A 15,600-nucleotide genomic window follows, 5' to 3' on the forward strand; every position below is an offset into this window, starting at 1 on the left:
TTTTTTTCTCAATATCTCGCATGTTTGCAAGATTTGAGCCTACTTCCGGTTAGAGTTTCTAATTCATGTATGACCAGTGTTTTCTTTCTTCTTGCATACAGTATGTAATAAGCAAATACATTACATACACAATTAATTATAATGTCAGTGATATAATGTGTTCATTGGGCAAAACACTCTAAAAATAAAGATTCATCTTAAACTGAAGAAATGGTTATCCTGCCTTTCTCATTATTATTTGACCATGAAACAAATGCCTGAGGCAAATGCAACTCCTACAACAATGTGGTGTTGGAATATATAACTCGTAGGATAGCATGCTTTAGTTTTTTTTTTTTAATTTCAACCCGTGCACCCTTAAAAATGTAATAAAGAAATAATGGCCATTTTTTACATATTCAATTAGAACTGGACAATCTACGCAAAATTTGCAATCGATCAGTGATAACGTCATCTTTCTCGAGCCTGTAGTTTCCGAGATCTCATTGTCGAAAGGATTGACCACAAACATATAAAGTCCACAAACATATAGTTTAAAAGAGCTCCAAAGATGGCGGCACAATTCACTTAAATTGATTTTGGAGAAGGCTTATTAAAATACAAAGACTTTGAACAACAATTTTAAAGAATAAACTTTATGAAAAAGGTCTGTCTAAATAATTTATTCAAAGTACACATTTTAAAAGTACAGTATTTGACTTTGTTAAAACGTGAAATCACAAATACCCGTAAATCAAAGGTTTGAAATCAAAAGTTAGAGGTTGGAGCTCAGCCGTTTATATATCTATTGTAGCATTTTAATAGGTATGTATTACTCATACAAAACTAAAAATTAATGAAAGCTTAGGTATCATGTTTGTGAATACGAAATTCAACTTATCACTGTGAGTCAAGGAATTATGTAATTCTTTTGAAAATACTGAACATAGCGTAGTACACATTTCATAATGTTTTCCTTAGTTTCCCGTAAGGTTCTTTTATGACTGACGTTTCAACAAATACTAATTCAACTGTATTTAGCTTCTCACTAGAGTGAGCTCATTAAGTAAACTGTTGCATCATTGTGAACCTACCTTGTGGTTGCTGCGTACCATGCTGCAATTATCAGTTCATTGACAACAACATCAACTGGAATGTAATCGTACACAACGTCCAATCGTAAAGGTAATCTTCGAATAATGCCCTTCGCTGCACCCATTATGAACCCAGAAGGTCCGTTCATTGAATTAACCCAACCTGGTACAGGTTCTTTTCTAGCTCCAATAACTATAATAGTACATAAAATATACATTTTAGGGAAACAATGAAAAGAAAATTAGATTATTTTAACCCAGAAAAAAACAAAGAACAAAATAATTAATAATGGCGAAGTCTAAAACAATTTCTCTAGTGCGAGGTGTCCCGAAAGAGATTCATCGTCACACGATATTGTGTGGTGGACAACACCATATCTATGGATTTACCGTTTCCTCCCACGTTACCATTGTACCAATTATTTCAATCATTAACCATTCACCTGCTTTAGCCTAAAAAGCATAAACGTGGGACGTAAACCTAAAAATTTAACTTAATTTCTAAAACAATCTAAAGAACTATTTCCACTTTATTTGTAACAAAAGCAGATTATAAGTCATAATAGCCTCGAAATTCGGAAGTATCTAATAAATTTTCATTTGAATAATATTAATAATAATAAAATAAATGCATTCCCTATAGTTTATTTTATTTATTTATGAACATAATTCCAAACACAGCTGAACACCAGTTTATGCTGGAATATCCAACAAATATAAGAGATAAGATAGGATAATAATAATAATAATAATAATAATAATAATAATAATAATAATAATAATAATAATCTACAAAAACTAATCTTCATCTGTATCATCATCCTGAGCCTATATAAAAGTAAAAAAAAATCTACGTTATATAATTTTACTTCCATTGTGTTCTTCCTAGATATGTTTATATTTGCGCGGATTTATAGTCTTGGGGCCAGACCATGTCTGTTGGAAAAGTTGCGTATACGGCATTTCTCTTTTGGAATAGTTTGTATGGTAGTAGTGGACTATTTATGGGTTGGTCACGTGGTCGGGATAGTGCGCAATTTCTCCCAATATGGCCGACAATATGGCCGACAATATGGCCGACTAGCCAAAGTGCAATCTTTGTGAAAAAAACACATATCTCCTAAACTAATAATCTAATCTTCATGATTTAAAAACTAAATGACGCAGAAGGTAACAGGCTATAATAAATTATCTAAAGTGTTTGAATAATCATTGAAATAAACACCTATTAAAATAATTGTATATTAAAATTTGCATTTTTTATGATGGGTATAACTCATATTTTTAAACATGACAAGTAAACAACTGGAATGATCGAAAAACACAATTTTTAACTTAAAATGGTATTAAAATATCTTTCATTTGACACATAAATCATTAAGATCGGTTAAGAAACAAAGAAGATACAACGAATTAGTTGGGAGCATACATAGGATCTGTTGGAGAAAGTTGCGTATACGGCATTTTTCTTTTCGGATAATTTATGTGGTGTTGATGGACTAATTATGGGTTGACCACATGGTCGGGATAGTGCACGTTTGTATTAAAGAATAAATAGGCTCCTTAGGTTTTTGCGCCCACAGAGGAGGGGTTGATGACGTCATTACGTATATTGGAATACACACTTATAGAGCACCATTCTCGTTAGTGGTGCATGGGATTATTTCCAGTTTGATCAAAAGATTTGATATGAACAGATTTTTCCAAGATGTTGGTAAATATTTAAAACTAAAAGTTACAATCTTAGGAGTTAGAAGAATTTGGTAAGTTCAATCTTTTAATAAGTTTTCTTTGATAAGTTCAAGCTTTTAATGACAATCTTTCCTCTCAATACTTATATTTTTAAATTAAGTATGTAGTAACAATTATTATAGTCTCAGAAATAATACGTAGTGTACATAGTACAAATGATGATATCATAGTAACATAGTCAACAACAAAAAATAAACATTATTTTGGATGTTACAAAAGAATTAAACAATACAATGTTATTATATGAACTTTGTTATTTGGTACTACAGCTTGCATGCTAGTTGTATGGATTATTACAACCATTTAGATCGCATTCACAGAATTTCGAGCACGAAATCACTGCTAAACGACACTTGCAGACAGTGCTTTTGGTACATTTCTTGCATGTGCACGGTACAGGTAAATCCGGTGGAAGTCTTTCTTCTACTACAGATGGTAACCAATCACCGTCTTCTTCTACGAAACCATAGTCCGCTGGATTAAGTGGTGTGTAATTCTGAAGTATATTGTACCAATGATGACTTTGAAGATACGCTCTTTTTATGTGTAAGTGTGTTGATGATGATGTTGGAGGAAACTTTGTGAAATCAATACATTTCATTCTGTGATATTTCGTAACTCTGAGTTCATCCAATGTTGCATAGTTTGCTTTTATGGTACTTGCAAGATATGACTCAGCTTGTTGAACCATTACATTGTTTAACTCATTCTTCCAAAAATGTTCCAAAAGTTGGGGTAACTCCATCGCACGTTTAACAGCAGCGTGTTTTGTCGAAAATTTGCTTGTGGTATTGCATCCAGACAACGCATGGACAGCTGGCAAAATGTTGATAAAAAGTTCTGGAATGTAGTCAATAAGTGTGTGAACTGGTAAATATCTGGTTGTTGACCCTGCGCCACACAGAACCCACATTTCAAGAAGTCCTCTCTTCTAAAATTCCAAGGCAAAAAAGTACCTTGCACATACAAATGAATCAGCATCGGATGAAACAAGTACAACGCGTGTTATTTCTGATGTCCTGATGGCGTGATTCACATGTAAAACAAGTCTTTCATCTGCTTCTTCAAGATGTGATGTTAAATCCTCTATTTCAGTAGACTCGCCATTCGAAATGCGTACACTCGTTTCCTCGTTGATTCCAAGACCGCCTATGTAGATGGAAATATTGTGCCGGGAACCATGTTCCATAATGTATTGAACAAAGAACTGTTGAAAATTGTACTTGTGTGTAGACGCCCAAAACGAATTCATGTCCTTTGGTAGAGGTGTTTCCATGTTAGATATAGTAATTTCAATAGGATCAAAAGCCATTCTTCTTCTTCTCTCTGACGTCTTAATGCTTCCTTCCAAGTAAACATCCATAACAATATCTACCCTCACAGATCCTTTTGATAAATGAAGTATTCTTTGAAACACGCTCTTTACTAGATCTCCAAAGGTCTGCATTGACTTTCCTCCGACGGCTGCTACATGAAGCGGTTGGAAGAGTGGACTCGGAAAGTTGCTTCAGTACCGTTCCATCAGGTAAATCTTTCTCAAACTCACAAACCATTTCTGACTTTTGAGATTTACGGAGGAATCCATTTCTCATCAAGTAAAAAGATCTAGATGTGAGTTCCCAACATAGCAGACGATCGATTGAATAGCCTCTTTCACGTGCTATATCTACAAGCTGCAAGGCGTCAATGGTTTCCTTCTGAACATCAACTGACTTCTTTGGATCTGAAACACATTGTTCTTCATCCGGTGTGAGGGTGAAAGCAGTATCTTTGTTTTCTCAACAAAAACATATTTCCTAAATTCCTGGTATTGCTTCTCTCCTATATCAACACATTCCAGCTTAAATTTCTTTTCTTCTTCAGTGAATCGACGACCTGTGATGTTCTGAATTCCATCATCGGATAAGGCAAATGGGTTGCCCCTTTCAGCGATGAAATTCACAGGTCTTGTCACTAGTTATTCATCATGAGCTGTTTGTGTTTTTGAAAACTCATGGTGCGTCACGCATTCATCATAGAATTGCATCCGACATAAAGTACGAAAAAGATGTTTCATTGCAGTCTTTTCATGTTGAACGAGATTTCTTAGCGCTACAAATTCTTTTCTCCGGGTTATTACAATGATTCCACTGGGGCCTTTTGCAGGCTTTTGCACCTTCTCTAATGCCTGATCCATAGCGACACTACTGAAATGTCTTAGTTTGCTGCACAACGAAATGCCCTCCTAAAAAGTCTTCATACAAATTTGGATGCTCTTCAGCTAGTTTAAGACAGTCTTCAATGTGAGTACTTCCCCACTTAATGTAATTTATCTTTCCAAAGCAAAAAATAATGGCAGCGCTCTGCGGAAAGCGGACACATGCAGCTCCCAATTACCTTCCCAGTCGCTAGTCGGAATTTTCAAGTTGAAAATCATAATCTTTGAACACTCTTTTCAACTTTCCTACTGTAAAACTGTGTAAAGAAGTTTCTACATTCCTCACTTTATCAACAACATCTGGAATACGTACTTGTGATGAGTAAACTAACTGCGATTTGTTTTTTTTTTCTTTAGGATAGACAAACATTATTTCTTCACCAAAATGATTTATCAATAGCTTTTTAAGCATTTTGTTTGTCACATATTCGGTAGATTTGCATTCTTCATTCATGAAGGAGCACAGCTGAGAAAGTTCATATCCTTTGGCGGGAAACGAAATCGTCTCAAGAAGTTTCTTAAACTCCCAACAGGACTCACATCTTTTTCCTGATTGTTGGTATCCCTAGTGTATTTTAACAAATACGTGCTCATGCATTGGCGATGGTACACGATATCACTGGCAAAGACACTATCTTCGTCTGTTAAAGTCCTTGTCCTTGAGAACACATCTTCTTAAAAGTATCGAGATGCTGCGAGAAATTGAGCATCTCTGTCTCTTTCACAAATCCTGCACAGTTTTTTGTCAGTTTTGTTTGATATCTGATCACACACAACGCAACGTTCCCTTATGGAAGTATTCTTCTGATTGCGCAAAACTCGATCTTTATCGTAGTTACCACAGTCACCAACAACACAAACAATTTCCACATATCCTATTCGTTCTTCTATTCGTTCGCTTTTAACACGTAGGGTCTATAACACTCAATGTGATAGTAAATTTCACTGAACTCCACTTTATCTAACAGACCATCCTGGAGCTTCTGCGAAGAATATGAAATGTTTTCTCTACCACTATCGGTCCCATAAACTTTTTTTCCTCGAGTCTGGATCTTCCACAAAATACATACTGGATTCGCATTGTTTTCTGTTTTCGATTTCTTTTTGATCGGAGATCGCACTAAAATTGTTCCCTCCATTTCAAATGATGTAGAAAAAAATACTGACACGATACAAAACAGAAGAAGGTGTTATAAGCAACCAATTCACTGTAATTCAATAATACATATGCAAGCAAGTGACGTAACTCTAAATAAAATCTATATATACTACTGTCCGCAAAGGGTTAAAATTTGGAACACAACTAAAAGAGAACACATATCTCGATCACGTGACCAACCCATAATTAGTCCATCAACACCACATAAATTATCCGAAAAGAGAAATGCCGTATACGCAACTTTCTCCAACAGATCCTATTTAGCTCCCAACTAATTCGTTGTATCTTCTTTGTTTCTTAACCGATCTTAATGATTTATGTGTCAAATGAAAGATATTTTAATACCATTTTAAGTTAAAAAATGTGTTTTTCGATCATTCCAGTTGTTTACTTGTCATGTTTAAAAATATGAGTTATACCCATCATAAAAAATGCAAATTTTAATATACAATTATTTTAATAGGTGTTTATTTCAATGATTATTCAAACACTTTAGATAATTTATTATAGTCTGTTTTCTTCTACGTCATTTAGTTTTTAAATCATGAAGATTGGACTATAAGTTTAGGAGATATGTGTTTTTTTCACAAAGATTTAAAAAATCTGTAAATTCCCTTCTCTTAAGTAAAGATAAGGATACTGGTAGCACATAAGGCATCTTCGTTTTACCAGACTATTAATAACCCACATATGAACACACAACCAATAGGTAACCTATGCTAATTTGTACAGCTTATATATTCATACTTCTTTTACCGCTATAGGCAATATGCAATTTAGGTTTTCTCCATGTTATTTTGTTTCCTCTATTGTATGTTATTTTCAATTTTTGTTTTTGAAGTGTTTAACCATTTTTTTATTTTAAGTAGTATATTCTCTTTTTATGTGGTTCAGTACTTTTCTTATTGTAATTGTTAATATTTTCTATATATTGGTGCTTTTTTTAAAAAAAAAAATACATAATGTATGCACGTGGTTAAGTGCTCGGAGAAGGCTGCAGAGCCTTAACTTCGCCACGTAAAAGAAGTCATAAATAAATAAATAAATAAATAAAGATTGTACTTTGGCTGGTCGGCCATATTGTCGGCCATATTGGGAGAAATTGCGCACTATCCCGATCACGTGACCAACCCATAAATAGTCCACTACTACCATACAAACTATTCCAAAAGAGAAATGCCGTATAAGCAACTTTTCCAACAGGTTCTATGTATGGCCTCAAGACTATTAAGTAAAATTACAATAACATTATTGGTTAGGATTACGAACTCTATTTATTTCTGAGCTTTCGGCATCTATGCCCATGTTAGCCCGTTTCATACGAGAGCCGACGTTGCCCGGCGATCAAACTACCCGGGGAACTGGAAAGAAAGAAAAAAAAGAATTCGGAAGCGGCTTGGAACTATTATATGAGGTATCATCCCGGCATTTGCTAGGTGTAAATGAGGAAAAACCAGAAAAACCTCACTCAGGATAGCTGGCCTAAAAAAGCTTTTACGCTTTTTCGACTAAGTGTCCCCACCGAGAATCGAACCCGGGACCGCTTGCACCAAAACGCGAAAGCGTTAGCGACTACGTTATGCGGGGCAAAATCAGAGTAACGAGGAAACCGATTCAAGTGTGACACGAAATTGTGGACGAGTTTATGCGCAAACGAAGTGTTTTTGTGTACAATTAAACCGTATTAGAGGGAAAGAAACCTCGATCTCAACCGTTTCGGAGCTATAGAGGAATAAGGGGAAGGTTGCTGCTCCGATATTTTGCGAATTTTTGAATATGTAGCGTTAATACAAGTAAAATTTAAAAAAAAATGAATAATTCCTTCATCCAGGAAACTGTAGTAATACGTCGTCTTAGACATGAGGGTTACAATACCGAAGAGTCCATAAAAAAGAAAGAAAAACAAATCTTGGGGAAGGATGTTTTGGACTGAGAAGGCGAAAATACCGGAGTTCCATTATTACGTCAGGTATCTATGTTCAGGTTTCTTGGTATGCTGAATCGAATAAAAGTATTATCAGTTAAATAGGATGAAAAATGTAAAAAAAAGTGGCCGTCCGACTTTCTAAACATTTATAATTTCTACAATTATTAACCGATCGGAACTGTATCTGATATACAGTATATAAGGCATACCGGTTTTCGTTTTTAAGTTGAGGATACTATTTTCACTTATTGATCCATACATTGCATTTTATTATGTCACACAACTACAGACTGTCGCACTTACGTTTGCAACAATATGTGTTTATGATTCATATTACTTAATTTGTTTTTCTATGGCACTTTTGCACAGAATATAACAATGTATTTTTGATCACACAACAACGTCTCTGTTTCTTTGGCAATGGGACAATTTTATATCACCTTTTCTCATTTTCTACGAACTAAAGACATGATATATTAGCAAGTAATATCATACAATTTTGTTCTTTGTGTCAATGGCGTTAGTTATTCCTTAAGCTCCTTCATTTTTTGGCCCCGGGTAAAAGCTACGCCACTCACCTCAACATTCAACACTACTTTTATTCCACCCTGGTGCATTTTTCTTAACGTTTCAATGCAATTTTCAAACATATTCACTCGCAACATAGCCGAAAATTCGCAAAATTTCGGAGCACCGACCTTCCCCTTATTCCTTTGTATCTCCGAAACGGTTGATATTGAGGGTTTTCCCTTCTAATAGGTTTAATTGTATACAAAAATACTTCGTTTGCGTATAAACTCGTCCACAATTTCATGTCACACTTGAATCGGTTTCTTCGTAAGACAGTGGGTGATGTAAATGATGCCGAATGTTTCAGAAGGCTTAGTGGATTGACATAAATGGAGCTACAGACAAACTCCAGTAACATGAAGCCTAAATGAATCAACCAACCACCTAAGTCGGAAGTTGGCTGCACCACAAACGATAGTTTGAAAAATTATCCGTAATGTCCTGGGAGAAGAAAATGCTATACTATATCAAGATGTTTTATAACCTCGAAAATGAGAATTATGCTTGTCACCAAGCAATATGTAAAGATCTTTTGAAGAAGAGAAGATGCCATGACGGAATGCGCTCTCCAGCGATGAACCTACCTGCCACATGTATGGAACTGTCAAACAACACAACTCCAGAGTATTGGCGGATAAACAATTAAATGAGATTCACCACTGGAGACGAGATAGCTAAAATATCAACATGTGGGTGATGCAAAAAAGTTGCAAGTGCCTACTCATGATCAACTGAACTGATCACTTGAAGGGTCATATCCTCCTTAGTGTAGTGGCCATTATCCCTTTGTAATGCTACCACAGGTATTTCGTGAGTATATGTCATGTATCAACACGCAAGTTGACCATATCGAACTTCGTTGCAGTGGAATTCTGATGGAAAACATACTAAAGTATGTGCCAAAATATGCTGGGGGATATTCAGTTTCTTTCATATTTTATTTATTTACTTTTTCTTTATAGAAAATACTTATAAAGATATAAATAAACTAAGTGAATACTTACTGATAGACGGTCTAACAATAGTTACAGGGAAGCTACCAACTGCTTTGGCTACTTCATGTTCTGCTAAAGCCTTTGTGAAGGTATACGTGTTCGGGTGTTCGCCAAGCACACTGTAAGATTTTAAAAATAGTTTCGTTACTTACAGATATATATCTATATCTATATACAAAATAGTTTACTTACAAATATAAAACTCACATATACTCAACAGTAGATTCCTTCGTAAGAATACGAAACTTTTAAGGCAATTCCATACATAACGTAAATGTTTATAGGTACAATATATTGTCCTCATATTCGTATATAAGATTCGACATGTGTATTACTATGTCTTAAATTGATTAAATGCAATTTTTTGGTTTAAATTAGGTAAATTTCAAATATATGACTTTCATTTATAGATTATGACTTTTCCTGACTTTCGAAGATTGTATGTGACGTTAGCTCTGCCTAAAGTTCTTTAGGTAGTCCATCAATTACATTATGATTCTATTTAGTATTCTTTAAATATTTGATTTTGATAAGCATGTTTGCTTTGGTTACATCAGTATAAGTTTAACCCTTTCGCCCCTGGCACTAATATAAGTATACGGTACATTATATTTCAAGGTTAATATAATTACACTGGAAGGTTCAAAATAGCTGATTTTTATATCTATATTCTTTGAACTAAAACGATTTATTAAGACTGGTATGGAAATTGCCGCTTTACGAATAAGAAACGTGAACATTGAGAAAAGCTCAAATATCTAAGCTGGAAGCATCTGAAATGTGGTGCTGGCGCAGAATGCTGCGCATATTATGGACAGAAAGGAAAAGGAATGAAGACGTACTAAAGGAAACTAATGAAGAACGACAGATCATGAAGATAATAGGAAAAAGAAGAAACAGCATGCTTGGCCATCTTATTTGGCACTCCGATTGTGTTGATAGAGGGAAATGTAGAAGAAAAAGCAGGAAGAGGAAGACCAAGGATAGAAAATCTAGATGCAGTTATGAAGAAGAGACCTGATCAAAGTATGAAACATCTTTCCCAAGGGAGAGAAAAGTTATAAAATTTCTACGTTGCCCACCAACCTATGGTTAGGAGAGAAAGAAGATTCTTTGAACTTGTATAAATCATTTTTCGCAATTTGTCTAGTGCTTTCATTTGTTATCAGGAAGCCACGCACAGTATTTGTAGGCGTTATCATGATGGACAAATCTCAGCCATGTAGGCTGTTTTATTTTTAACGACAAAAAATAACAATAAATCATAATTCTGCTATAGTAATGAGTTTCGAGTTTCTAAATTGCAATATTTTCGATTAATATCATTTTGTATTGTACACACGTGTACACAAATATGAACGTTCCATAATTTCGTAAATATGGCATCTGCAAACAAAATTGCGATTGTATTCCATTTATTAAGTCAAAAACTACAATAGCAAAAATAAATAAATAAATAAATACAAAAATATGTGAGTAAATAAAACGTCAGGGCCCAAAGGGTTAAGAAAAATGAGTGGATTGGTAAATTTCTGCTATATACAATTGGTTAACAAAGTTGTTTTCTTTTTATATAACTTGTAAAATTCTTCCCAGTACTTTTTGGTGGTACTAAAGTTTTTTGATGATGCCATACTGCTTGTGTACTTTATGGAAGTCACTGCAATATATTGAACAGAAGAAAATTCAACCTTGTTATCATGTTTAACAATATTCTTACTTGCTGAAGCGATTTCTGTAATATGATGAACTTTTAACATTTTCAACATCAATTTTCAAACTTCAACTTTTTGTTCTTTTCGTTTACATTCGGAAAATTTTAAAGCAAAGAACTTTAATTTTTTGACGGAAGAATGTATGTAATGAGTATGATCTTTTTCTTTCCTGAAAGACACGTGATAATTTTTTTTTCTCGAATAAAGATGATAGTCAAGGAAGCTTATGCTACTGTTAGTTCCCATTCTTTTAGCAGTTTAATATTTAGATGAACTGACCTAAGTTTTGACTCAAAAATACATTTTTTAATCAGTGTTATGTAAAAAGAATATGTGTCTACGTGTAAAAAGAAGAAATTGTTTGAATGTGTATCATTTAAAAAGCTTTTATAAACTAATAAAACTGAAAAAAGGCTCTATTAATGGCTTAGAACGTATCAAATGTAGGGGGTTATATAACTGGCTACAATAACGCCTCCATTTTTAGTTTTTCGAGGATTTCACATTTATTATTTGACGGGAAAAAAAATAAATGTTGCATTGTTTAGTAGCTTAGTGTTCACTGATTACAACATAGTGCAAAGAACCTGGAAAAAATATATGTAGTACAAGTAATACAGAAAAATGTCGCGCAAAGTGAAATAGCCGTATTACATACACTATGGATGCAATAGCGCCAGGTTATCATTATTCATATTATAATCAAATCAATGAACTGAGACACAATGGAACAAGCACAATTACTTGGAACAAGAAGAGCAGTGTCCACTAAGAGGCAATATGTTATCAAGTTTCGTGAAACCACCCCTTACAGGCTCCACATTGCAACCAATCAATAGTTTATCAGTATCGTAATAATTATACCATTTGAAAGTAACGCAATAGTAGGAGCTCTCTTTGCGATGACATGTGTTTGAACTTTAACCTTCGCCATTCTTTTTATAGGTACCCTCTTTCGTTCGCCCACTCGTTTGCAAAGATGACCCTTTATCCTTCACGTTAGGATGTTAGTTAAACAGACTTGTAGTCACTACCACTGCTAGGGCGTTTCTTGATCTATTCCTTCCAGGAAGAGATCTGTTAACTTTTGGAGTTGGAATAAGTTTAGTGAAATAGCTGTCACTGGAGGATATAGAGTGAGAAGATTGAGACGAAGCATTAGCTACAAGATCACGGATACATGGAGGTGATGTTGACGGATGGGGACTGTTGATATCTTCAGTGGATGGCTGATTATTGTTGTCCAATGCAGTTTCAGTAGGAGCTTGTGACGGAACTACTTAAGAGATGGTACTTGGTGCAAAGGTTGTTTCTGGGAGTACTAAAGGATTGAATGGGTATATGCCAGTTGCTTGAAAAGCAGATTTAGCATTCTGAGGTGTAGTAGCTTTAACTCAGACATAACTCCATTGCATCCATTGCGTTCGGCGTTATTGCAGCCACACAATACAATGAACATATCATCGTTCCACTGCTCTCTACCAACACATTGATTCATGTAAATACAGTCGATGCATCCATCATTGACAATTGTGTTTTATAAAAAGAATACCGTTTAAATTCCTACACATTACGCGCCTGTAGTCATATTAATACAAAGGACTTCAAAAACTTTACTTACGTTTTCTGTTCTCAATTTTCTGGTCTGAGTTAATAACACAAAAATTGCACAAAACACATGTTGCATCACAGGAAAACAACTCACGCGCGAAAACAACAGATGTGCCTCCCATGCACTGGCACATTGCAAAGTGCTGCCACCTGCTTAGTTTCTGTGCTGTAAACAATTGAAAAACAAACGGCGTTAATGTATCCCTGGCGTTATTGTAGCCAATTACCCAATTAAAAATTGAGGATATAATTTAGTTGTTTGTTTGTTCTTTGTCACAAACTCAGTTGGCTTCTGATCAAAAGAAGCACTTCCTCGTATTAAAGATGAGTTCAACCATTGAGTCAGTGTGCCCTCCCGAAAAAGAAAAAACCAACAAGTGTCAAGAATATAGGGAAAATAAACTCTGGTAAACAATAAAGATGACGCAATCCCGTATCCAATTATTATTTATTTATATATTTATTTATTAAATAATATAAAACTTATCTCCTGAAGCTTTCTTCTTTAATTTCAACGCACAATATAGTAATAGTCACTGGCGCAAATCCCGGGGAATGAGGAGCACATGTTCCCTTCAATCTTTAAACTAAGGGGGACTGTCCTCCCCCCCCCCCAATAATCCGATTTGAAATGTGTTTTTTCTGGAGAAATTTGTTGATTTTTGTCTGATTGCGACAAAGGAACGTGAGATGAAATTGGTATCCCCCAGAATAAGCCTTACATCTGCCCGCCTCCCAACGTTGAAGACAACTCTGCTCCTCTGATCCTCCACAACATTGTTTTTCAACTTCATACATATTTTGGACATCGCAAAAAAAAAGGTATTACCCATCCCCCCTCCAATGGTCAAGACAAATTTGCGCCGCTTGTAATAGCCAACAATTGCCCGAATATTGCATTGAGTCGCTAACAAGTTATGACATTTAGGCAAAAAAGAAAATATTTACATACCTTGGAGTCAGTTCTTTAAGGGCATCATCTTGTAAGCACTCCGTAAAACTGATAATTTTCTCTGCATCGCCAGGAGATGGATACAGAATTTCGTCTACTTCCTTTCTTACACAATTCACATATGCACTGGATACGTGAACTAATACCTAGGAGAGGAAAAAATCTATATTTAGACATTTCTAAAGTAATAAACATACCATAAATCCAAAGTTCGTGTTAATGTCTTTGCATATGGCTTCCCACCCATCAATTGACGTAATTTGTTCTAAACTACCATTTGGTAATGAATGACGTACTTTTTAGCGTAAAGAAAATTGTTTCTCTTGATTTTCTCGAAAACTACACATGATACGAGGGGCGTCCAATAAGTTATCTACCTAGACAGAAAGGAACGCAGATAGGTTAACCTGGTCATCACTGTTTCTCGATATAATCTCCGTGGAGGTCTATACACCGTTGCCATTTTGTGGACAGTGACGAAATCCCAGAGAAAAAATAGTCTCTGTCATGGCCTGCAAACCACTGGGAAACAGCCTGTTGGACCTCATTGTCCGACAGGTTCGTCCCCTGTCACCAGTTGAGCCAGGAATTTGTCCTGGTCCTCCTCAAAGAAGTCCAACAAGTTTTGGGACAGCTGCATCGCAGCGATGCTCCAACTTCTGCAAATCCATTGTTCGCGGCGTCAAGCAAACATTCGCTACACGGCGTAACACAAACATTCTGTTCACGGCCACTGCAATACTCCGACTGACTTCAAATTGCCCAGCGGTGTTCCCCATAGTAGCTTTGGCGTACGTGTCAGGAGTCATTATGTTCCGCCCATCCCTTTCGTTTAGGTAGATAACTTATTGGATGCCCCTCGTAATTCACTTTGAAGCATATCAGTTGGTGCATCTTGATGTGATCAATCGATTGATATATATCTTAGTTAAAAGAATTAAAGTTAGAGAGTTAATCATAATTTTGGAGTAGATTTCGTTAATCATACCGTGTATTGTCACCTGGTTATATAATAATGTAAAGCTTTGTAAGAACATACTTCAATATCAATTTAATCTTAAAAAGTGCGTGGTTATTGTACAACATTAATTTTTAGGTTTACAACAAAAATTAAGTTTTTCTAGATTTTTCTCAAACAGGCTTTACGATTTCATGTTGTCCAGCTCGATGAGATCTTTCGGTTGATACACAGGACATATCTTATATTTGGATAATTTTTCCTGTCAAGCGCTAATAATATTGTAGAATTGTCACCACTACCACCACCACTATTATTATTATTATTATTATTATTATTATTATTATTATTATTATTATTATTATTATTATTATTTCTCTTTAACTTTTAAGGTGCCATTTGAGATTTTTTTAAATTAGTTTTTTAGGTTGTTTTTCTTATTCTCTCTTTTAACTTTCTTTCTCTTTTCCTATCATCTTTTCTCTTTTATTCTTGCTTCCTTTTTTGGATACTACACTTCTTTTTTTATTATTATTATTATCTTGGTTATGAGTTTTACATGCCATATGCTTATTTTGTATTCTTTGGTAAATTTATTTTATTATTTTTCATTTCTGTCTTTTGAATGAGTGTATTTTAATTAAGGTGTCAATTGATTTAAAAATTACGCTTATATTCTTTTATGATTTTC

General features: G+C 34.8%; 1 protein-coding gene across 3 annotated transcripts in view; it reads right to left on the reverse strand.

The window, feature by feature from the left end:
- The window catches only part of LOC145662458 (putative fatty acyl-CoA reductase CG8306), a 259,750-nt gene that overhangs the window by 14,524 nt on the left and 229,626 nt on the right, over positions 1–15,600 (reverse strand). For all 3 annotated transcript variants that reach the window (XM_081728055.1, XM_081728056.1, XM_081728054.1), the window contains 3 exons: positions 13,952–14,097; positions 9,683–9,792; positions 1,074–1,266 (listed from right to left, as the gene is read on the reverse strand). In XM_081728055.1, coding sequence (XP_081584181.1) covers positions 1,074–1,266; positions 9,683–9,792; positions 13,952–14,097 — 449 coding nt within the window. The remainder of the gene's footprint in view (positions 1–1,073; positions 1,267–9,682; positions 9,793–13,951; positions 14,098–15,600) is intronic.

The sequence above is a fragment of the Thermobia domestica genome, chromosome 10, assembly GCF_964235325.1.
Source record: "Thermobia domestica chromosome 10, izTheDome1.hap1.1, whole genome shotgun sequence".
Taxonomy (NCBI): domain Eukaryota; kingdom Metazoa; phylum Arthropoda; class Insecta; order Zygentoma; family Lepismatidae; genus Thermobia; species Thermobia domestica.